General features: G+C 41.4%; 1 protein-coding gene across 11 annotated transcripts in view; it reads left to right on the top strand.

The window, feature by feature from the left end:
* Positions 1-25,136, top strand: part of ptprsa (protein tyrosine phosphatase receptor type Sa) — a 235,439-nt gene that overhangs the window by 193,957 nt on the left and 16,346 nt on the right. For 7 of the 11 annotated variants that reach the window (XM_068707523.1, XM_068707519.1, XM_068707517.1 and 4 more), the window contains 10 exons: positions 83-292; positions 576-739; positions 2,691-2,806; positions 8,834-8,881; positions 12,763-12,860; positions 15,713-15,836; positions 18,449-18,624; positions 20,673-20,792; positions 23,499-23,653; positions 24,635-24,920. In XM_068707523.1, the coding sequence (XP_068563624.1) occupies positions 83-292; positions 576-739; positions 2,691-2,806; positions 8,834-8,881; positions 12,763-12,860; positions 15,713-15,836; positions 18,449-18,624; positions 20,673-20,792; positions 23,499-23,653; positions 24,635-24,920 (1,497 nt within the window). The remainder of the gene's footprint in view (positions 1-82; positions 293-575; positions 740-2,690; positions 2,807-8,833; positions 8,882-12,762; positions 12,861-15,712; positions 15,837-18,448; positions 18,625-20,672; positions 20,793-23,498; positions 23,654-24,634; positions 24,921-25,136) is intronic. The other 4 variants (XM_068707525.1, XM_068707524.1, XM_068707526.1 and 1 more) reach the window with 1 other exon arrangement.

The following is a 25,136-nucleotide window of genomic DNA, read 5'->3' as shown; positions in this document are numbered from 1 at the left end:
TGCAATAAGGAGATACCTAGAGGATACCAAAATGAACACATAAAAAAGCAGAGGCAAACTAATGCCCGTTTTCATCAATCAGCTGTTGCGGGAGGTGACCCCAAAACGACGTTCACGCCGCCAGCTAGCTCAGCTGGACCAGAGGAAGCCCTACATCACAGCCTGCTTCAGGCAGCTGCCCTCCAGCTTCACGGTGGGATCCGACTACCGCCACAGCAGCTGTGAGAACAAGCCTCTTGAACCTGGTCAGGAGTACGTCTTCTTCCTGTTGGCTGAACTCAATGCCACTGGGGTGAGTTACTAGTTTAGCTCATTTCAAAACAGTTCAGTTGACTTACTTTTAGTCAATTGCTTTTTGTCGGAGTGGATTTAATAATTCACTTCCATTCATTTAGTCGTAGTTCACTTCAGGTTTGTTCATCTGAATCTAACACATTTCATTTTTGTTCAGTTTCTGCTGCTAAGTCCGGATACTCTCAGTTCACTGAATTTCATTCATCTTGTGCATATACCACGCTGTAACTTGGACTGTGTTTAATGTGCTATGTGAACTTCTCCCTGATCTTTCTGTTCAGAAAATGTTTGCTACCAGCCCTTATACCGACACGGTGATGACTCCCAAGCCGGAAGTGGAACCCCTGCAAGTAGAGACTGGTGACGGACTCATATGGGTGGTGGGCCCAGTCCTCGCCGTGGTCTTCATCATCTGCATCGTCATTGCCATTCTCCTATATAAAAAGTGAGTTGGTTTGGGAATTGTAGTTTTTGTGGAGAATGCAGTTGGACCTCATGGTTTAAAATAACATTGTTCAACCTCAAATGATAGACAGTAACACTCAGGGTTTGTATACAAGGCACTGCTATTTTGTAGTGTGTGGTCAGTATAAAATGCTTTATTCTGGAAACTTTTACAACCATTTTCTTATCAAGGTACCAGGGAATTGAACCCTTTAGCTTTGCATCGTTGGTGCCTTGCTCCACCCATTGCTTTACACAAGCAATATAACTACAATCCATGTTTTAACTGAATTGGGGTAAATGTGCTGGAAGTCTCAGTGTTCTTTCTAATTCCAGCAACACATAATGAACATGTTCCTGTCATTTGATTTTGAACAAGTTATTTACAGTGTTTCAGGGGAATTGGGCTGTTGGAAAATAATTGCATGTTAGGGAGCATGTTGAAAGGTGGGCTGTATTCTGTATTCAGCATGAAATAAAAAAAACCCACAACATTGTAGCATGTAAATATGAAAGAGCTTTTCTTGTGAAAAAGATGGTTGGGGGAATTGAGGTGGTTGGAGAAAGGAGAGAGGAGGAGATTCCTTGAGATGGTGCTCAGTAGCTGAACTAAGAATGCTACAATCTACCAATCGAAGGATGTCACAGATATGTATTTAAGTAGGTATATATTTCAAATATAAATACCTATTTCTTCAGGAAATAATGCTCCGTAAAGGTGTCATTCCAATGTTGTCCAAGTTACTATATAGTCATTTTGAACCATTATTGCTTTAAGATTTATGCTATTAATAATTTTTCAGGAGTGAGTGACCCTATTTTATAGTAGTGGAAATCAAGCTCTGCATTTATGCCTAATGAACAAGGCAGCTCTCTAAATAAATGTACTATTCCTCATTGTGTCCCGGGGCATCTAAACATCCGTCTACAGTTAATATTTCCCCACTTTATTTTACAGTTAGTTGTAGCTTAGGTCTCAGTGACTGGAGAGGTCGCCTTACATACCAGGGAAGATCCCTGAATTATTTCACGGGGGCTGGTGTGAGCAACACAAGTACAGATTGCTACTGTCAGATGATCCTTGACTGTCTGACCTTGCCTTAGGTCAGTCTTTGTGGTTAGGGAGAGTAACATCTCTCCTTGGATCTCTCTCTCTCTGTTCTCTCTTCTCTTTCTGTCCCCCTCACTCTCCCATCTCCCTCTCAATCTCTCCCTGGTGAATAGTGTTTCCCGGGTCTGCCCTTGGCCCTGACATTCCCCTTACCCATCTATATCTGCACCCTCTCACACACACACACATTTGCACACACACACATAAATAGGCACCCAGACACAGGCTCACGAATGTATGCACTTACTTGGACATTTTATTGAACACTCACTTGTTCTCACACACTGATACATGTGCACACACACGCACGCATGCACTCACCTCCTCCAAATGCTGATGAGCTTTATCTCGCATTTTGCGAGCCCAGCAGCAACCCTTGTGAATTTTAAACTGCTCTCTATTGATTTATCTCTCTTCTTGCCTCCCCCCTCTCCCTTTCTCCTTGTGTGTTGTGTTTTCACCATCTTTATATATTTATTTGACTCCTATTGCTTTCTCTGGAAACAGCAAACCTGACAGGTAAGGTTTAGCCATACTTTATTGCCTTATACAGGGGAAGACAAAATAGCCTGCCGCAGCAAAAACGATGCCTTTAATTAGTGAAGGTGAAGGAGAATTTTGCGCACCTAATACAGATATTTTTCAGCTCACCTGTTTTTGATTGGGTTTCACTCAAGTGTTTCTTGACCTGCTGCGTTGTCAGTTGGAGTTGCTGAGTTGTTTAGATATCATCAATAGTAAGAGTAGTGACTGTTTTGCTTGATCAACTGCTCACCAAAAGTTGTTGTTTTTTGTTGTACGTTTTCCCCTCTTCCCGTTCTTCGTTTGTCTTGCTTTCCAGCCGCAAGAGAAAAGAGTCAGAGCCGCGCACCAAATGTCTGTTGAACAACGCAGACATTACACCCCACCACCCTACAGACCCTGTGGAGATGAGACGCATCAACTTCCAAACTCCAGGTACAGGAAGGACAAACAACACATACATTGAGGAACATAAACAGTCTCATTGTGAAATTGAGCAACCTCTGTTGGTGTAGTTTAACAGATATGCTGTATTCACATGTTTGGCCGAATTTGTCCACATTGGACTTTCTGTAGAAAATATATTTTTATTGTCGCTGACAATATAAAAGATGTGAAGGAGCTGTAGGTGTGACAGCCTGTCAATCTTGCAAAGAGACCTTCCTAGCTTTGCCTTTAAGGAAAACAGCTTGGGTCGTGGGTTAATACAACATTGTGTTTACGAGAGACTGACTAGAGATTTTGGACACACCTGTACAATGTAGTCTAAGCGCTTTTCCCCAGCGGCCCCCCTTCACAACAAAATAAATAGAAAAGTAAAAGCACAAGTAGCTCTGCATTACGAGTACATCATGGATTATTGAGATAGCAATAGTTAATGTTCTTTATTTACACCTCAAAATAACTGCTTTTGATTGTTGATTAAAACTGCAAAAAATCCAACAACGGTTTGTGTTTCCTTGGCCGAATTGGATTCGCATTCTAAGACAGTGGACACTTATGTCTGTTATCTTTGCAATGCCAGTAGTGAGTACAACATTAGGCCAGTCCAAAGGTTTCAGAGTTGTAGAAAAAGAACAGAATTTGAAGAAGCTACTTACCTCAATACAAATTCATGGAGGCCGCTGTTTCATTGACTTTTATAGATTAAATGCAATTTCAAGTTGTTATCGTCCAAATAAAGTTTTGCAGGAACTTCAAAATCCTCATTTTTGCAACCTACTGAAATGGAAAGCAAATTAAAAAAATTGGCAAATAATGTTCGTTAGCACCTGCTCTAATCCCACAAAACCGTTATTGGCTGTCAAATAAATCATATTGGCCAACTGCTATTATATAAGGCAAATGAAAGTACACACTTGCAGAAGACCTTCCTTTTTAACACATTCTTTTTTTACAGTGAAAATGTTTTACCCATGTCAGACAAAACATGTGCAGTTATCGGTTTTAATATACACATAACTTACATAATTAAAGCCGATTGTAAGACTGGCACACATGCGTACCGCCTACACAGAGATGAACTATTCGCACATGATGCAACTTAAAATTTGAATTTATGCTGCCGCATATATGTCCGTGAAGTACTCCCACGTCATTCTGTTTGACATTATGTGCCTTCCATAACTACCTGCAAGCCATGTATGTGTGTGTGCCGTGTCCTCATGCAACAATTAGCCATTTATGAATAACAAACAGTTAGAGAATGATGTCTGTTGTTGGACTTATTGTTTCTATGTTGAAAACAAATCCTGTTTTTAGGTTATCCTGGGTTTTGACCTGCTTTCTCTTCTGTCTCACTTTCCGTCTGGTTTTCATCCGAGATAAAGCCTGGTGTTAACAACAGAGCACATTCGATCCCAAACTCATTCTCTAAGGCTTCTCCATCTTCCTCCTGCCTCCTTTTTCAAACCCATTATCTATCGGTCTGTCTTTCTGTTATTTAGCCTTCTGTTATCTAGGCCACAATGCAATCTACAGTTTGTGGTAATTGGTCTGAATTATAGTTAGCATTTTTGTGTGTGTAGTATATGGTTCAATTAAGTTCCCAATGCCTAATACTAAGCCATGATTTATTGGAAAAAAAAACAACATATATACAGTAAATATATATATATATATATACAGTATATATATACAGTATATATACAGTATATATATACAGTATATATATATATATATATATATATATATATATATATATATATATATATATACTCTAGGGGTGTAACGGTTCACAAAATTCTCGGTTCGGTTCAACACCATACAGTGGTGCCACGGTTCGGTACGTTTTCAGTACAGCAAAAAAGCAGAAATGCCAAATCCTCTCTGGTGAGACTCTCAAGTAGTCTTTAATAATGAAAGGTCGTGTTTGATATTTAAGATCTTCTCTAAAATATTTCTCTATAAACTCAAACAGACACATTTCCTGGAAAGTTTTAGAAGTTTTATTTATCAGATTTAGTTACAGCACTGCGGGTCTCTCTCTCTATCTCACCTCATATTTACTTTAATATTAACACTTACACATAAAGGTTTAATAGATTATGATCCATAAATGTGGTCAACACTCGTCTCTCACTCGTTCCCTCGGTGTCGTTGTTTCTGTTCTCACTCGTAGCTCTGCAGGTGGCTGAAGTCTCTGTCTACTGGAGAGCAATCCATGTTTTGTTCCTTTATAGTTTATGTGTGTTAACTTGTTGTACATAGTTGTACAGTACAAAATAAACATTAATAAGAAAAGGAAAGTCCTCCGTTTTGTGTCCGTCCTCTCTAAAGCCGCTAACCGTGGCTTCAGACGGCCGCTCCGTAGGGCTGACACGCCGCTCACTAATCGCTCCATTAACAGCTGCTTCCTCCGCAAACATGCAGACTTTAACTGAACAACAGCTGCTAGTAAAGACAACACGGTCAGCAACACCTGTAATCAGTTCTCCATGTTGAATTAACCTGGTAGTCGATCGGTAATCAAGACTGTTGTCGTTTGTGAACATCCGGTCACGTGATAGGACCGTGGCGAATCAGGAAAGGACATCACGTTACGTCGGGTGGGTTGCCATGTTTGAGCGCAGTGGCTCCACCAATTTCAGCTATATTTTATTTTCAAAAGCAATTTAATATTATTCAAACGTATTGTTCGGTTCGTAATGAGTACCGAACCGAAACCCCCGTACCGAACGGTTCAATACGAATACGTGTATCGTTACACCCCTAATATATACTGTATATATTATAAGTGACGAGCAGCACATTTCCAGTTTTGGAAACCTCTCATCCAAACATATTAGAGGTTAGTTACCTCTAGCTTAGCATTATTGTTAGTTTTCTACAAGATGGTTTAGATTATATTCTTTCTTCAAGGTCTTGATTTGACCGAGTAATGAGAGCTACATTTTGAGAAACTTGCACTGTATTTAAAGTGTTCTCACCTGCCCAAGCCAATGGGTTAAAAGAATGAACACCTCCATCTTGTGTTCCTTCGTTTCTCCTCCCTTTCTCTTCCCCCTTCCCTCCGTCTTTCTGTCTCCCAGTTGTCTCTCAGTTATCCATCCGTCATCCACGGCCAGTCTCTGCTCCATCAAAGGGCTCAGATTTAAAAATGGAGCATTTCTCTTTATCTTCTTTGGTAGCCCAGTCATGCTGCCTGAGTTTGTATCTTGGAAAATAAAGTAGACTTATTTACGTGAGAGAAGAGAGACACGAGGATGAAAGCAGATGCACAAACCTGCTTATGCATAATTGGAAGTTCAATTTTATTCTCCTCATCTTTATCTTGCCTGGTATTCAGAGCCCTATCAGTGGTTCAGTAATGACAAGGTTTTATTGGCCATTCCTGGGATTTGTCTCTCTGACTTACAGCACTTTCAACTGTACCCTCAACTGTCCTCCTTCGTTCCTTAAATTATAGAATCTCTTGTTACAATCTGACTCTCACATAATGTTCACCAATGCATGCTGAGAGTCCTCTTTATACTGTATATAAAAAGCCTTCTCATTCGACAGCCCTGTCGTTGTTCCGCAGAATTGGGCGATGTCGTTATCTCTGCACCCGAGGAATTTAATTTGAATGGACGTTTTAGCCCAATTAAGTGGGCCGGTGAGCATTTGTGAACATCCCCATCAGCTAATAGCGACCATTGTTCAAATGAGCATACTCCCAGTGCACTTATCCTCGGCCTCTGCTATCCAGCAGAGCATATGCCGGATCGGCAATGTGTGCTCGGTGACCCCTAGTGCTGGGGAACAAAAATATGTTTTTGATTAGGCTTCCTATAAGCTAAGCTCGGCCAATGCGTTTCAAAGAGAGTGTGTACATTGCGTGTGTGTGCTTGTGCGTTTTTGCTTTGAAGCCTGTAGGTCATATGACAGCCTCACAGTGACATCCCATAACTCCTTGGGGCGCAGAGTGGCTTGTTTTGTCATTATCTCCATTGGTGCCCGGGGTTTAATTGTCAAATGGGGCCAAAGTAATGAAGCAGCACGACTGAGTGGATATCTACTGTCTATCCCCAACCAGGCCCCCCTTTTGCTACTAGTACTCGATCTTTTCTCTCTCTCATATTTTTTGTGTCGGTCTTTTTTCTGTTTCTCTTTTTACGACTTTACTCTTCCCGGGATTTTAGGTGAAACGATGGTCAACTATAACAATGACAATTATATATATAAAGTATACGTATATATATATGAACTCAGGTGAACACTCTAGGTTTACTCTTCCACATATCTCTGATATATTTTCTATTTATACTTTATACCATCTCGATGTGTTGCAATACAGCATCGCATATGGCAATTCACGCCCCCATAATTCTCTCAGAGGAAGTGGCTTCCACATTGAAGCATGTGAAAATCAAACATTTTCTTGCAGACAGCATCACACACTTGCGAATCCCACAGACACCAGCCAATCGCTTCCGTGCAAAAGCAACCTACTTGTTTCTCCAGATTACAGCAACGTCTGCAACAACCGTGCCCTCCTCCTCACCAAGAGTTCTGTCGAAACACACACACACACACACACACACACACACACACACACGCGCACTCACACATAAAGATAATCAGACACGCCTGTGCTTCCCTCCTGCTGTGATGAATGACGTTTGGAGACAGTGGATCAGAGCACCCCCTGCTAGGCTTAATTAGTCATTGTCACAAATCAATTAGGGAGAGGGGGATGTTCGATGTCTTCATCTCTCAGCGCTCATTTGGCGCCACTGGCCTGACGTCCTCTTGCTGACACGTCAGTGCAAGGTAAACCCAGCAAAACTCTTTTTAGCAACTTTTATTTTGCAGAATTGAGCTATGCAGTGTTTTAGGGCTGACATACATCCTAATCATATTAGTATTTTTTAATTATTCCTTGCGCTTGTTTTGGCTCCCAACTGGGATTGTTGTCTTTCCTGCCTTTTTACTATATCAATGTTTTAGTAAATGTGTTATGTTTTTGGGACCAGACTTTTTTTGGTAGGAGAACAGAGTTTATTTTAGAAAAACAAACTACTTCTTTGATTTTGCCCACGGATCAGATTTCCTTGCCTTCGATTTCTCACTTCTTATACATGCTCTGGAACAAATTATCTGTATTTGGATAAAAGTTGCCATCTTTGGGTGATGTGATCACTGAGCTGTTAATCTGATTTCAGCTTTCAGCCCTGGCAAAAATTAGTTTCCCTCCACTTGATGGGCAGCTTGGCAGCATCCCATCAAACTGCATTTCTTAGCCACATGTCCAGTTAACGTCGTCACAGATGGCTCCTTACGGCTTGAAGGGCTGAGACGACCTCAGTCTACTCGGACATAGCATCGCTGGCTGCGGCCTCGGAGGACTTCTCCTCTGGTGCAAATAAGACTTTGAACCATCATAGCATTCCTCAGAGCTCTGTCTCCAATAAGCTGTGGCTCCACAGCTGTCAGCCAAGAATGTGGACACTTTTCCACACCTTTCATTCCCAGTGCCATTGCCTCAGCACCAAGCCGCTGAAAAAAGAACCTTTCAGAGTTAGTTTTCTCAAGGAAACATAAGCTGGTTTTCGCTGCTCTGTGTCTTCCTCATTGCTGTCAATGGGACGTTCCAGCTGGTGTTCATGAAAACTTAGAGATAGCAAATCAATTTTCTTATCCATGATGTCTATGGCCGTTGATATGGGGCTTTGCAGAAGGGTTTTCTCAGCAGGCTGATGCCCTTGGCTAACCAGTCTGGAGGACTGTAGCTGATCTGATCTGATCTGAAAATGTAGCCCTACTCTTTCTGTGTGGCGTCTGGACTCAAGTCTGTCAATCAGGCCTCCCTGGGCAGGGTCTTAGTTGACTGATGGTAAACTGTTGGTACAAAAAAAAAATCCTTTGTGTCTTATCTCCTTTTGTCATTTTGCACACTTTTATATTTTCTTTTACATAGCATTTTCTGTTACATTACAACCTTTTGAAATCATTTTCTCTTATGTTTGCTGTTCTTTACAGATTCTGGTCTAAGCAGTCCTCAGAGTGAAGCAGATTTTGACTATGAAAGTTAGTCTCTATGCTTTTAGCATTTGCGTACCAGCTTTCTTTATCCTTTTTTTTTTTTAAGCTCGCTTGCCTTCATTTACAAATACATACAGTAATTTGCATTTGTTTGTTTTTTCACATTATGCAGCAAAATTTCAGCACTAATTAATTTGATGTTGGTTACTTCTGGTATACTGGGCTGTTTTTTTCCTTTCCTTAATTGAATGTCAGTCACGATATTCACTTGGGCTGTTGGCTGTGCATTAATCCACCATGCATAAATAACCTGTGCGATCACTTCTGCTGATGTAGAGATGGTTGAGAGGTGTTTTTTTACAGGAGTACAATCTCTGTTATCCCTCTTTCTCTGCCTCCCCTTCCTCACCTCCTTGTTGTTGTTCTCCCTTCCTCCTCCTCCTCCTTCACCACCACTGCTCCATTTCCATTCTGAAGTAACAGGGTCTTTTCTGTGCTCAGAGATAACGAGCAGAATTAATTAAAGTGGTGGCAAACAATGGCTCGACATTTGATCACCCCCTCTCGCTGCTCACTGCAAAAGGATCATCCGGGAGAAAAAGCAGAGTTTCTGATTTTCTTCTTCCCCCTTTTCCCCCCATTTATTTTATTTGCTTACCCACAATCAGACTTCTTCCCTTTTATATGGAAATACACAACATCATAGATAGGCTTTCCGAGAGAGACTGTTTTGGCTTATCAAAAAGAATCATTATATTTCCCAGGCGCATTGACTGCGGATCGGGATATTGGATATGTGTAATTAGACGCTAGTTTATTTTTCTGTGTTCATTGATCATGCTGGTTATTGCTGTGAAAAAATGGAAGAATCTGTACATGGATAGTAAAAAACCATGGTGAGGGGAGTTGTGTTTAAGAGAAGGGTGAGCTCTGGAGTAGGGGTAGGGAATAACAACAATTTGTCTTTGACTGACTTTGCTTGAGAACGGGTCACGCCAAAGCCTAGTTTTGAAAGTGAATCTTTTCTCGGATAAACACTGCAATGTGCCGTGCAGTGTGTAAACGACAAAAAGAATAAGAGAACAAAGCAGGCGCAATCGACTCATTTGTCTTGACAACACAACACATAGGTGAGGCTGGAAAAGAACACTGAGAGAGAGAAATGGTTGCACAAACAGATTGGTTTAGCTGTGAGGTGAAAACATGACAACTTATAGGGATATATAGCGTTATGTTGGCAAAAGGCAATGTGGAATAAAGGTAAAATAATGGAGTTAAGACTTTTGCAGTTGTAAGGATTCAAATAGTTTTCATACAAGTTTTCTTAAGCATACTGCCAACGTTTTAGGGAATGAACAATCCCTAGTATGTAAAACCTTCAGCCTTTACTTGAACACTTTAGCCTTGTATATCTCTCCAACCGTACCAGGCACTTATACATGCAGACAGTAATGCGGGCAGTAAACACAAACTGAAATTAATTGATGGAGGTTGAGCATATCAGTAACTCATGCACACTCACAAATACACATAGAGACACACAGAGTAAACTACGAAACCACACACACACAAATATTCTTTGATCTCCTCTCAAACAACCCACGCTCGTTCTCTCAAGGAGAAGTGAGGGCCCCTCATTTGCATACGCATTTACTTATCCCGCTGATATTGTCTGATACCTTTTCCCTTTGAATTCGAGGCAAGTAAACTGACAACTAAATTTAATTTGCAATATTTCCTCTTTTTCTCAATGCTGATCTCAATGGGTTCCTGCACCAGAAGTGATTAATAACTCTGTCTCATTCTCAAGTGATGCCACCGCAATCTGCATGCTTCGTCAGCTCATTGAGAAAGTAATAAATAAACACACAGTTCTGTCCAAATACATTTGTATAATTTCAGTTCTCCTATTACCTTACAAGGTTGTGTTTCAGTTTATTTGAAGATATTGAAAAGAAAAAGAAATTCAACACAGGCTTTAAAAAAACAAAACAGAAGAAAGCTATTAATTCAGTAAACATTTAAATGATGATGATCATTAAGAAGTGCATGGGTGTTTGTCAAGTAGGCTGTTAATGCAGTGTGTCCATTCATTTTTGGAAGGATGTCACGGCATCCAGTGTCATCTCCATTTGTCTCATATATGCATTGTAATCTGTGTTAATCTTCATGTAATTGATGCTGCTGCATTGTTCTGTCAGCGTAAAATAAATTACCATTACTAATGAAGACTGTCAGCGCAGAGAGAGTTGGGCTCCCTCTCTTAAGCGTAACAAAAGCAGCCAAAACATCAGTGACCCCCTTGACATTGGGGGGATAGTAAGCATTGTGAGAAAAGGAAAATTAAGGATGGTTAATGTGATTATGCCGATTTTCACCCCCAATTAAGACTCTGTCACTTTCCTGTGTGAAGAGCTTTCAACATGTTGTCGACTTTTGACCTCGTCACTCTGCAGGACGAGAGACCTCTTACTAAAAATATGAAAGCATTAAATATAGGCAGGCTGCACGCAGGGACACAGCCACAATCTATGGCTGCTCCATATTCCATTACAGCATTAAACTCCGAAATGGATTAATGACTGGAGTGCACAGCAGTGCTGATAATATTGTAGCATCAGCGACACAATATTCAGTGGATATTGAAGCGAGCCAAAAAAAGAAAAAACTCAACAATTTTCCCAACCAATTGAAAACTAGTTCTTTCTGGGAATTGCTTGGGTTAAATGTCAAAAGGATCTGGAAAGAGAAAGTAGTGGGCATGCAACTGTGAGTGCTTTCTTTTGTGATTTCGGGAAGTAAGGGGTGTTCATCTTAGAGCCAATGTTCACTGTTTTTTTGTTTTTTTTGGGAATGAAGGAAATAGTAGAAACAGCAGCTTGCTTGCTTTGCACCGGCTGGCTGGAATGGAGCAGCTCACTGTGTCACTCAACATCACTCACAATCCTAAACCTCCTTATCCCCCTCCCACCTCCCTCCCCATGAGCCCCCAGGTCAGGGCTCCGTTCTTGAACAAGCGCCTTTTTTACAGAGGCAACAGTCAAAATTGTCACCGAACAAAACAGCACAACAAGAGCCTCTCAGGATAAGGATACAGTAGTACAGTATCCCTGTGGGATATGTTAGGTCTGATCCAGATAGGAAGACTGTTTAAGAGCTTCTCTCTCAGCTTTCTTTTTAATTGTACTTAAAGTAATAAAGTTTAAATGTTGAAAATAATAATATATAGTATTCAAGTATCAATAATGAGAAATAACTTGAATTTGCTTAAAGTAAAACCATATTTCCACCAACCAGTTATACAGTATTGAATTCTTCTTACTCTTAATTATCTTCAATGAGGAGTGAAAGGGAATTTGTCAACATAAGCATTCCATTGATTCAAAGACTAAAAAAAGGCTGTTGTGTTTCTTGTCTGTGATCTCACCATCAAAAACTTTTTCATCTTGTGTCATTTCTAACTCATTTCCAAAGCTATTAAGATGATTGATGTCTTTGGATGTTTTTCTCTAGCTACACTCAGAAACATTGGTTGTATTGGTCCTCCTATCCATCAGCATCATGACCATTGTGGGAATTAATATACTTTGGTCTGTGGGTGTATACTAGCAGCTTCTTTAGAAAATAATCAGGCCTGCCCGACAGACCTAGCTGTTTTTGAGCTCTGGCCTGGTCCGATCAAGTGCTTGTAACATCACCAGTCTATACGTGTTCGCTGTGTGTGACATTCACCATGTTCTGCACAAGCTTCCCCACCACTAAAACCCAACTTCCATTGTTATGTATAAGCAACACATTCTCACCCAAAAATCAGGAGTTGTGTGATTTTTGAGTTTTGAACTTGTGTATCCTCTCTGCTGTTCTAACGGACTTTCCATCCTCTCTTCCCCTGTGTGGAAATTCTCTCTCAATTTTTTGACAATCAGGTATGATGAATCATCCTCCCATCCCTATATCAGAGCTGGCTGAACACACAGAGCTTCTCAAGGCCAACGACAACCTCAAGCTCTCCCAGGAATATGAGGTGAGTGGGCCAAAGGGTTCAAATGTCAAAGTTTCTTCAGAATATTGAATCCTGTCTGATCGTGTTTTCATTGGAAGGGGACACAAGAGTCCCTTCATTCCTTCAGGGAAATGTCTGTTTCTCTTTCTTCTTTTTTTGTCGACAATGCTCGACAGTGGTGCTTGAGCAATTACGAAACATCAGTTATTCTTAGCCACGTATTTCTTCAGATATATTTGCAGCCTCTACATGGCAAAACAAGACAATTGTCATTTTCGTATACAATATCCCTTGGCGGGTTGTTGCAACTCCTGAGCTGCCGAATGCAACTCCTCAAATTCTTTGCTGAATAAAAGAATCATACGATTCTAATGCACCCAGTCCTACATCAGGAAACAGGAAAACAAGAAGCCTGAATCTTACTGCTGCAAAATGAATCACGTCCTTTTGTGACATCTAAGAGTGTTTGTACTTGGAAAAATTGGGTAGGTGCATTCAATTGAGAAAGATAGAAACATTGAGAAAATGGGGACTTGAGGGAAAAAAAGACCAGAAATTACAGTCATAAACATTTACTTAAGAAAATGTAATTAACGTAATGGCTCTATAAGGGGATAAATCAGTGATTTGAAATTCTTCTCACACACACACCAGTGAACTAAGCAAAGATGATCTTTCTTCCAAAATAGCGACATAGACTGTACGCACAACTCAACTAATGTGTTTTGGGGTAAAAGCACAGTGGCAGTCAGGTTTTAACATAGTCCGTTTCTATATGTGTGTAGAGGGGGTAGCCGAGCTGTCTGAGCTCTGAGACCGCTGCGGTTATAAATGACACAAGAGTTGATTAGAAATCAGGAGTGCTGAATCAGCTCTCGTTTGCATACAAGCAATATCCCCTCCTCGCCATTCCTAAATCACTGTGCCTGTCGCCTTGCTGCATGCCAAGCTAAGGTAGGAAGCAGGTACACCAGCATAGATTGCTGTCATCATGCCTGCCGGGGGATGTGGGTGGATAATGACTTCTCATAGCCATCCAGTATTTCTTGGGTATCTATTATTCATAAATCCACACCCGGGCTATGTACCAAGTGGACAAGCTTGTTCCATTCGGGGGGAAGAGAGACGAGAGACGTGATGCCAAAGTTGATGCGTTGGTACAACTACAACTTCTAATTACTTGGCTTTGAGAGAACATTAAACCCCCCTTCTTCGTTCGTCTCTTCTCCCACTATGTCTTTTTCACTCTCTCCGTCCCCTTGCCCCTTCACAAAACCACCCCCCAGGAAAAATAAATGACCAAATTAAATAGAGAAGTGTAATTTTAATTTTGTTATTTTCTTGATGAATGGCTGCTCGTCCGGGCGCCCTGGCTTGCCAAGCACAGCTCTACGGGGCTTTGACTGATTGGTTTTCAGCCAGGCGGGATGTGAGGGAGGAGGAAAAATGGAGCGAAGAGGGTAGAGAGATGAGGTGGGGAGGCTTGGTTAATGATGAGGATTCAGTGAGGGGAGAGAGACAGAGAGAGAGAGAGAGAGAGAGAGAGAGAGAGAGAGAGAGAGAGAGAGAGCAGGGCAACTCAGCTGGAGAGCGGAGATGAAGAGGAGATAATCTGACACACAAACGGCAATGAAAAGGAAGCCACAGTTTTACCTGAAGATACTGAAGCCGCTGAGTTTGTTATCCATCTTCTCTCTCAGGCACTTAAGAGCCATGTCCTGCAAAGCCTCCCCACTCGACAGGAGCTGTCATTCATCTTCAAACATGTCATCATGGATCAAAAGGAGGAGGAAGAGGGAGAAATTCTAGTTGTTGCAGAATTTGAGTATGGACTTTTGCCATACATTCGTCCTAAATGTAATTTATGAAAAAAGCTATTCATGTTTGGACTACACAGATGTGGTTTTCAATTTTTGAATTGAGCGATGTTTCAGGGAAGTGACCCCAATCTTTACATGCTCACACACACACACACACACACACACACACACACACACACACAGTCAGCCTTAAGGTAATCTGAAAAGAAAGAGAAAATAGCTGGAGGGTGTCTGCTAGAGAAGGAGTGTAAACATCAGAGAGGAGACGGGAGATGGAGAAAGAGATAAAGAGAGAAAGAAATATGGGCAAAAAGTAGAAGACTTTGAAGTTGGAGAGATGCAGATAAGGGAAACAGGGACAAAGAAAGAGGGATAGAGACGAAAGCAGAAAGAAAGAAAGAAAGAAACAGATGGAGCGAGCCTCAAACAGAGGGAAGCTCTGATTGCTGTAATGATTGCATGGAAATTGTTAGATCAGGTTTCCAATTGGACTTCATTCAGCTTCAGTCTCTCTCTCTGCAGCCCCCCACCCTACATGCTGAAGCCCTAACTGCAAATAACCTTCACGCCTCCGTCCCTACACCAACAGAGCACCAGGCGCCTATAAGCAAACAAGGAATCGTAATGGAATACTTAATTATCCTGACAAGGGAACAGAATATTTATCTGGAATTCTTGAATTGTAAAGAGGCGGCTCTTTTCCCTGAGTGTCGGGCCTCGTTCCAAGCCCTCTCCTCGAAGGGGGAGAGCAGCCGCCTTCATCAATATTGTTATTTGTCATTATGCACCCGCTACATTAATGATATTGATAAAGTACCGTGTGCAGCTGCCGTGAGTATTTAAACCAGGCAGTGAGCAGATTTTCATGATACCATGTTATTTTTTTCCTTTGGGGAAATCACCCTCTCAATCTCTCTCCCTCTACCTCTCCCTCCCTCCCCTCCCTCTCTTTGATAACATTCAGGTTGTACTGTTATTGCTCAGCTCCTTCCAAGGCGCTTCTGATTTCTTCTTTGTGTGTGCATGTTTTGCCTGTCTTTGCCCCCCCGTCAGTCTATCGATCCAGGCCAGCAGTTCACCTGGGAACATTCCAACCTGGAGGTGAACAAGCCCAAAAATCGTTACGCCAACGTCATCGCCTACGACCACTCCCGCGTCATTCTGGCTCCCATCGAGGGTAAGGCTCACACTCATCCTCACACTCTGCACCTACACCACCTCAGAGATGAGCTCAGCTCATTGCAGACCATTTGGGAAATCCTCATAATTACAGAGTCAGTTTGAGTAATTAGGAATTTATACTGGATAGACCGGATGGGACTAGACAGTGAAGACTAAACTAGAACAGTGCATAGCAGTGCAGAATAGAACACATTAAATACAATTAAGTCCTTAAAATAAGAAGAATAAACACTCGACTCGGCTGAATTATATAAGAACTGTCTTGAGTCAATGCAGTAATGTGAAGCAAAATAGCATTAAACATGCCTAAAATAGATTAAAATAATTTGTAGTATGTGAAGTTCAGATTCAGTTCAGCAGCAACCAGTGAATGTAAAGGAACAAAACAACATTTGGTGGGAGGCCAAATGGGAGGCTAGTTTCAGCTCAGCTTGGTCCTGAGCAGCTAAGCAGTTCATAGAATCGTATTATGTTTGTGGGGTTAGGCAGGGACTTGTATCAGCTCATCTCTGGACCCAGCACTCAGGGCCCAGCACCAGGAATTCAACCAGTGTTTTCACCGTCCCATTTGTCTCATCCGATCTGCCCCACTCTCATGACTTCCCTCTAACTGCCCACAGACAGTGCAGAGAATCCTGCAGCGAGAAAAACTCTTCCCCTGACTCCTAAATCTCAAAGGACATTGTCAGAGGTAGTCACCCTTCACCGCTGACATTGTTCTGGCGTTGCATCACCAGAAGAGCTCCAGACTCCTCAGAGTAGTGCCAAACTCCCTACTCCACAGTACTCTCTCTTTTGTGAGAGCTAACTGCTCCGACTAGATTTCGACATCTCGCAATAGTCAGGCCAATTTGAGGGTGCGACAACATGCATAACAAAATTATCCCAGGAAAAAAAATGCTTCGTCCATAAATACATAAATTAATCAACTCTGAAATTTCTATTTTACACTGCAGTGATTTTGCCATTAGTCGCAGCAGTAGAACAATTCATGCACGCCGCTATTCTCTGTTCACTTAGCTATGACTAAAGCCAGGGCACCACAGTCGGATTGTGCTACGTGGTATCCGTTTTAATGACATTTGCCTTTCTTTCTTTCATTTTTCCCTTATTGCCATTCTTTCTTCTCTTTTCTTCTTTAGCCTCCCCTCGTCTCTCTCTCTCTCTCTCTCTCAATCTCTCTCTCCCTCTCCACGCTCTTTTTCTATCTTATTCTTCCTCTCCACCCTGGTTGTTGTCCACACTGCGTCTCCTCTCTTAAATTAGCCCAGTCAAGTGTTTCATTGTTTGTTGCTTGAGTGAGGAGACGTCAGTCAGAGAGACGTGACTCTCCAACACAGATGCCGCCACACTGCAATCTCTTTCCAACTGACAGGATTGTAGAAGTAGATGAAATGAAGATGGGTGATGTTCCGTCTTATCGCTGTCAGATGCTCAGTGTTAAACATACTCTAATCTCAGATTATCCTGTTTCCATTTACGACATGTTGGCTTGAATCTTTTTTTCTCAAGCAACTTAAAATGAAGGGACACCTTTCCTTTCAGGATGCAGGACAGCCCGCACCACCACAAACCCTGATTCCCGCTTGATGACGGTTCCGTCCTGCATACTTTGGCACTTGCTATCATGAGCAATCGTGATGAAGCATTGCAGTGAACTACATAGTTTAGCTTTGAAGTGCCCCATTACTGCTTCGAGACAGTAATGGGACAGATAGTTACATGCAGTCAGTGGAAGCAGAGTTTTGCAAAAGAGCTTACTTCTGCTATACACACCATCCTTGTCGTTATGTTTCCAGTACGCATTCGTCTACCCCACAATGTGGAGGCTTTCCTTGCGGCTAGATTTAGTGGACCGGTGTGCAACAAAGCATGGTGGCGGGCTGAGAGGGATGGTAGCTGGATCTAGCTCCTGGCTGTTGTTACTCCTCGCTATCCTCCATCTACAAGCATACTCCATTTGTGGTGGTGGTAAATCAGATGGAGGCTGTTACGACATATCTACAGAAACCGAGGCAGAACAACAGAGGTTGAAAAAGAAAATGACAAAAGAGCAGTAGAGGAAGCTGTGACTGAGGCAGTTGCTGCATTTGAATCCATTCAAATGGAACGACAACTAAGGTTTTCTTCAGCTCTGCCGTAGCAGAGGGGGAGAAAGGTTGCAAGACTGTTTTTAACATTTAATTTAATCTTGTATTGTGTCTTGAAATTGTGTTGTTAAGATCTATTGGGCAAGAATAATGCCTAGAATATTTTGAGTCCCAAAGGCAGACATAACAAGACACTGCCTGCTCTCTGGACAATTCCAATGTTTTCAGTAATCTCATCCAATTTTCACTTGTTTCAACATTAAGAGGTGTGAGAACTCATTACATGAGCAATTTACTTGTTTTCATTTTTTCCAGTCTAGAGTCTTTACACCATCATTGATTGTGAAACAGAGTTAGTGTGTGTGAAAACTGGGAATTATCAAGGCAGATGGTACAAAACGTGTGATTAATGAGTAAAGTTAAATAATGAAGAGGTCTAGAGACATTAAGGAAGAATATGTATCAAAAGAAGAAAAGCGTTTTTTAAAATATTTGTTTTGTTGTGGTCTAAATCTAGGTATCACAGGTAGCGATTATATAAACGCCAACTACATCGATGGCTACAGGAAGCAGAATGCCTACATCGCCACCCAGGGTCCATTACCAGAGACGTTCGGGGACTTCTGGAGGATGGTGTGGGAACAGAGAGCAGCCACTGTGGTCATGATGACCAGGCTGGAGGAGAAGTCACGGGTAAGTCCACTCAACACATTTTTTGAGGGATGTTTCTTTTTAACGATCCCCTGCAGTGTCCTCACAAACCACCAACGAATTTTTTCTTTTAAATAAACCTGAAAAGGAAATCACTGTTTCACATGACAAAAGCTTTACAGTTATTTCCCAGTTTCACATCTGAACGTTAAAGGTAAGTAATCAGACTTCATTTTCTTGAGATGGATTGCTTTCAGAGAAGAGTAGTAGTAGAAAAGAGTGGTGAAATGGAGTTAACTCAAAGATGGTCTACCTCTTCACATCTGATAAGGTTGGCTGCTTATCCACTGGGAGAATCTTTGCTATCGTTTCTCTCCTTATTTGCAGTGCAGACGACAAGCTGTTGTTTGTTCGCTACAGTACTGAAAGCTTAGCAAGTTTTAGTGCTCAGAGTGCACAGTGCAGGAAGCTAAAATAAAATGTTCTGCAACTGAGTACCACATAGTTTGTACTGTACTTGTGACCAGTACCTCCCACAACCATCTGTTGATAGTGGAAGTTAGAGGAAAAAGTGCATGGAGAGCACAATGACTTAGGAATAAGATGTCTTGGTATGATCACACTAGTCCACTTTATTTAGTATTTTGGTTTTCCTTTCATACATGTATGTCCATGGGAAGTGGCCAGGTGTGCAGAAAGTGTACAGTATTCTTTAGAAGGCTCAGTCTGGTGTCCTCGAGATGGAAAGGAACATTTTCACACTGTTCAAAACAGTCCAACTTTTTATATGTGCCTTTGATATAAACACTTTTTGTTTGCCAACTACCTCCAGTAAAGAAGAGAGATGGATTCAAAGTGAGAAGGCAACAGCAGAACTTTATAACCAAACTAACTATCAGATTAAAAACTGAAAATGTATTAGAAAAATTGGCAGGTGGCATAGTGACTCTGTAGAAAGCGCCATCTCTTCAGAGTTTGATATCAGTCTGTTTGCCCCTCCTGACAGCTAGTCATTATGTAAACAAAGTGCCTATCTTATGAGCATTTTTCTAAATTATGAGATAATAATGCAGGTGAGCTCTACAAAAAAATAAATAAAACAAACCCAAGTGGTGTGAGTCCACCCTTACATAGGATGGATCGATAAAGATTGTACTCTTTGCTATCAAGGAATGGACTTCACTAAATGTCAAAAAGCCAACTGTGATGTTTCATCCTGTCAACTCAAACCTGTTTCAACAGCAGGCTCACCCAACCCAGGTGTCTCCGCTCATTTTCCCTCCCTCTATCGCCTTTCAATTGTTTTCCTATCCTCCATTCTGGCATGTGCGTTCCACTCCTGTCAAACGTGGTCAGGATTAGCGGGCGGTTGAACTTGAGTGTCAGATTGAACAAGAAATGGTAGAGAAAGCTGGAGAGCAGCGCATCTCCCTCACTAGCTGTCACTTCTCATCTGAGGTTCGCCAGCGAATGAATTGAATGAATTTTTATTAAGTAAACTGACAGGATGGATGGGGGAAGCAGGTGTTGTCTTTTTTAGATATACTGTAGAACCACTGGACAAAAGAGTCAAAATGAAACATCCATCCAGGATTTGATTAAAAGTGTTACTCCTACTAAAGCATTTACAAGAATAACAGTTATTGTATATGAGGTTCTGAAATGACAACAATTTATCAGGCTTTTATTTTGATAAAAATTTACAAATTAACTGCACACCCTGATGTTTTGCATTACTGGTTTACTTTTTTCGCTGTAAGATGTGGAGAAAGGCGCACGCAGGATTGATGCTGAAATTAAGCTATAAGAATGGACTTGATGTGACAGCCTGGTCACATGTGTTCAGTCTGCTGAGTGCCGTTTCTGAGATTTGAAATAGAGTGAAGCTACCCTGGTGTTTCTGCCAACACCGCGTGGAGTTTAATCCACAGGAGGACTTGCTTTATGCGCGCGAGTGCTTGTTATTATGTCAGACCGATCAAGGTTTTAATTTTTCTGTACCCCTCCTGCCATGTGCACAATGTTTTTCAGAAGTGGAAACTCCATTTAATAGAATGTGACATAAATATGTGTCTCTCTCTCACTTCCAGATTAAGTGTGACCAGTACTGGCCCAGTCGCGGCACAGAAACCTATGGTATGACCCAAGTGACCCTGTTGGACACCATAGAATTGGCCACTTTCTGTGTCCGCACTTTCTCCTTGCACAAGGTAGGATGATTTATCTCTCTTTTTCCCCACACACATGTGGTATGTACATTACCACCGTCTTCTCTTTGCTCTTTTGCAGTAATACTGTAACAAACCACATATGACACAAGGAGAATTCTGCGGACAGTGCTAAAGCATGTCTAAGCAAATACAATACAGGACATTATATTTACTATCAAGTTGGATAACCATGAATAAAAATATTATCTTTTAATGTCTGTCCAGTATACAGAGTGCTGATTAATGGGACACACCTTATAAAGATGACACAAAGAGTGCATAGGCAAAAAAAATGATTGCATGAACCGTGTGCTGTGTGTCAATTGGATGTAAAGGTATATACATATATAACCCTTCGTCCGCATTGTCCTTCCAGTCCACCCCTTTTACCTTGTTCAGTGCTCTCGCTGCTCAATAGATCATCTGTTTATGTGCGTCTGCCAAATTGGAGCACTTACGTAAAGTGAGCAGAGGAGAACCTCAATATACATAATTGGCAGACTGCTCATATGCCCACAAATACATGCACACACACACACACACACACACACACACACACACAAATTTAAACACTGAAACACACCGGCAGATGCAGAGTTTGCACACAGACGAGAACCTTCTTACAATGAAGCATTTGCTCATTTAATCTCACATGCACACTCATACACAAACAGCAAAGGACATACACAAAACCAAAATACATGTATTTACATTACCTTTGAACCATCTGCATAGATATGATGCCAAACACAGACACACACCTGCAGACATTAACATCACACATTAAAGTGCATGTAAATACAGACCTTCATGCATAGACACAGAAAAAAAAGAAGAAGAAAGAAACACAGACGCTTTTTACATGCAAACTGACTCTCACTCACAGTCCCACACATATGGTGATGCAAACACAAGTGTTGTAAAATAACCTGTGAGGAGACATGTAGTGGACAAACTGCCTTTGGAAGGATATTTCCAAAATTTCCCCCTTAACCAGATAGCACCACACAGACGTCACATCTGACTTTGTAGCTTTGTAGGACTGTCAGTGGAGCAATGATCACCAGGGCAAACCAGTGATGGTAAAGATAGCAACATATCAGCAGCCACGGTGCTTTAAAGCTTGCTGGTTGACATTCAGTGCCATTTACATTCTGCTGCTCTCAGCCCCCATCAAACCTACCGATGGGATTCTTTTTCTATCTATCGTCTCCCTCCCCCTTATAACTGCAGCAATTGCTGTGATTTCTCACTGAGCTGTTTCACTTTATATCTCTGAGGAAAAAAAATGCTGTGTTGAATTTGTGTGAAGTATGAGGTAGAAGAAGCTGGCAGTACACACAAACATACACACACACACACACACACACACACACACACACACACAGTGCATCTATAAAGCAGCCGCTGTGGTACCTATCCATATGTATGCATGTCCTGCAGTGATTCCAAATTGTGTCTATTGATAAATCCTGAATAAAAAAATATATTTTTCAGTAAAACAAGTACAAACCATATCCATGCAACCTGCCTCAACTACAGAAATAGGGAATGTCCAAAAGAAAATAAAGGAAAATAAGATTTAGGTCAGTTTGCTTTTAATTACCATGCTCATTTATTCATTTATTCAGCAAGGAAAAAAAATCCCTCTGTCAGGGAAGCAGAAACACCGCATTGAAATGCAAACAGTTCCTCCATTAGAGGATCTTCTGAGAGGAAAGAGAGGAGAGGAGGACAGAAACATGCACAGGAGAATTTTTTATTTATTTTATACTTATGCTTCTCAAAAAACCTTCCTCTGGATCCCAGCTTGTATCTTTGATGCGTTGAGTTTTAAGGAGGGAGCTGACAGATGTCTGTGTAATGTGGGTGTTTGCTGCATGTATCTGTAGATGTTTTGAGCGGCAGCAATGTGAGAGCAAGCAGATATACAGTAATACCTGTACTGTTCAGTATAGAAATTATTGTACTTATTATATTATGATGACTCCATCTGATCAGCCCTTTATGTGTGAAAGTGTTTCCCAAAAGGAGAAATATGCCGTTTTACTGCACCAAAATATGTATTTTATGGTTGAAACACTCGTCCCCTTTAGATGTGGCTGTTAAAAATGTGTAGTATCCAGGCTTCAGAGAGCACAGCAGCAGTGAATCATAAAAAAAAATTTCACTGATTCTAACATGATGTTTAATTTCAAAATTGACACACGTTTCTTCATTCCATTCATGACGCACAGGCCTGTCGAGCTTGATAGGCATGTGCATCACAAACTAATACAAGGGATGGGAACTTGTGCAAATTAAGACATCTGCTTGTGTAGACGTGAGAATTAGTTTTTCATGTGGAGATATTAAGGCTCAAAGAGATCTTCAGTTTGAGGCATAGTGTTTGAACTGTACAATCCGGAAATTGTGCTTTGACTCAGACTGCCCCAGTCAATGATTGAAGCACGTTCTGTGGTGGCAAACAAAAGGCATCCAGTAGATTAGTCGGATTGAAGGCAACTCGTTATACCGAAAGTAAATTATTACACTCATCGTACTATAACCCTTAAAATGCCTTGAACAGTGCACTATGCCTGTAGTGGCCATAAAGCGAAACCGGCACACATACACACACACACACACACACATAAAGCCAGTTGGTTGGTCATTCCAAACAAACCTCCACCACTGTATCAAACCCCACCTTTTTGTTCTTTCCAGAATGGCTCGAGTGAGAAGCGGGAGGTTCGTCAGTTCCAGTTCACGGCGTGGCCTGACCACGGAGTACCAGAGTATCCGACCCCCTTTCTGGCCTTCCTCCGTAGGGTGAAGACCTGCAACCCGCCTGACGCCGGACCTATCATCGCCCACTGCAGGTCAGTAATGATTTTTTTTGCTGTCAGGGTTGGTTGAAATACTCCAACGTGTTTTTAAACTTTTATGTAAATGGAATTTATGTGTCCAGGTGGGACAGTTTCATGTGCCCCTGTGGTTATCTTGATGCCACTAGAGTAAAAATTAAGCCCCATACACGGAAGAGGGAATTTTAATTTTTGCCATTGCCCCTATTGTGTAGGGTGGGTGTGTGTGTGTGTGTGTGTGTGTGTGTGTGTGTGTGTGTGTGTGTGTCCATGAGTGAACAAAATGGCAGAGCTCCTGAGTGACTATTATACATTACATAACACACATTATACAAACACATGCTCTCTTTCTTACCAGATCCTCCATCTTTTCTTCTCTCCATTGGTCACATCATCTTTCTTCTTAAGGCATCCCTTTTTTTCTGTGCTTTTATTCTCTCCACCTCTTTCTCTTCTTTCCCTCTCTCTGAAAAGCCGCACAGTAATCCCTTCCCATCTTTCTTGCTTCTCCTTTTTGCTCCTTAGCCCTTCCTCCTTTTACAAGCGGTATTTCTCATATGGCTTATTCAAATTGAAACCTTCCTTTTTGTCAAGATAAGAAGAAAAGTCCAAAGCACTACACAATAGAACTGAAATTTGACAGCTTGCTTCGCTCAGTCTCCATCACTGTCGTCTTGTTGTTGCATCTGTCATGTTTGGTTGTTTCTGTATTCCCTCTCTTGCTTTCATTATATCCTCTCCCACACAATTATTTAAAATGTAACACCACAACAAATCACCAAGCATTACTGGACATGCATAATCTTTTAGTTTTTTTAACCATTTTTATATTATAGCAGTGAGAATAACCTTAAATTACACACACAGACCCCTGAAAGGTTAAGACCCTAGAAATAAGAGCAATGGAGAAATTCAATAATATTATATTATATTATATAACAAAGTGTTAAAACCTTGGACTTCTCTTTCTTCCCATTCCTCTACCTCCACCTGTAGTGCGGGTGTCGGCCGGACGGGTTGCTTCATTGTCATCGATGCCATGCTTGAACGTATCAAGCACGAGAAGACGGTCGACATTTACGGCCACGTGACGCTGATGCGCTCGCAGCGGAACTACATGGTGCAGACGGAGGACCAGTACAGCTTCATTCATGACGCACTGCTGGAGGCGGTGGCCTGCGGCAACACTGAAGTGGCCGCCCGGAGCCTGTATTCCTACATCCAGAAGCTGGCGCAGGTGGAGAGTGGCGAGCACGTCACTGGCATGGAGCTAGAGTTCAAGGTACTGGAAATGGAGCAATTTCCTTTGTAATACTTTGCTAAAACTGAGAGTTTAAACTCTATCTCTTTCTTCTTTTCAGTTATAAACCATATATATGTATGACAAAGTGTTTCATATTAACTTTAACTATTACTGGGGTCTGACATGTAACTTACAAGATGTCTCTATTTTGAGTTTTGACAAAAACAGGTAACACTTAAAATTGCAAATGTCAGT

This window comes from Cebidichthys violaceus, unplaced genomic scaffold, assembly GCF_023349555.1.
Source record: "Cebidichthys violaceus isolate CVI_PGR_0920_01 unplaced genomic scaffold, fCebVio1.0.p SCAF_13, whole genome shotgun sequence".
NCBI lineage: Eukaryota > Metazoa > Chordata > Actinopteri > Perciformes > Stichaeidae > Cebidichthys > Cebidichthys violaceus.
This window is presented reverse-complemented; position numbering and strand designations above follow the sequence as displayed.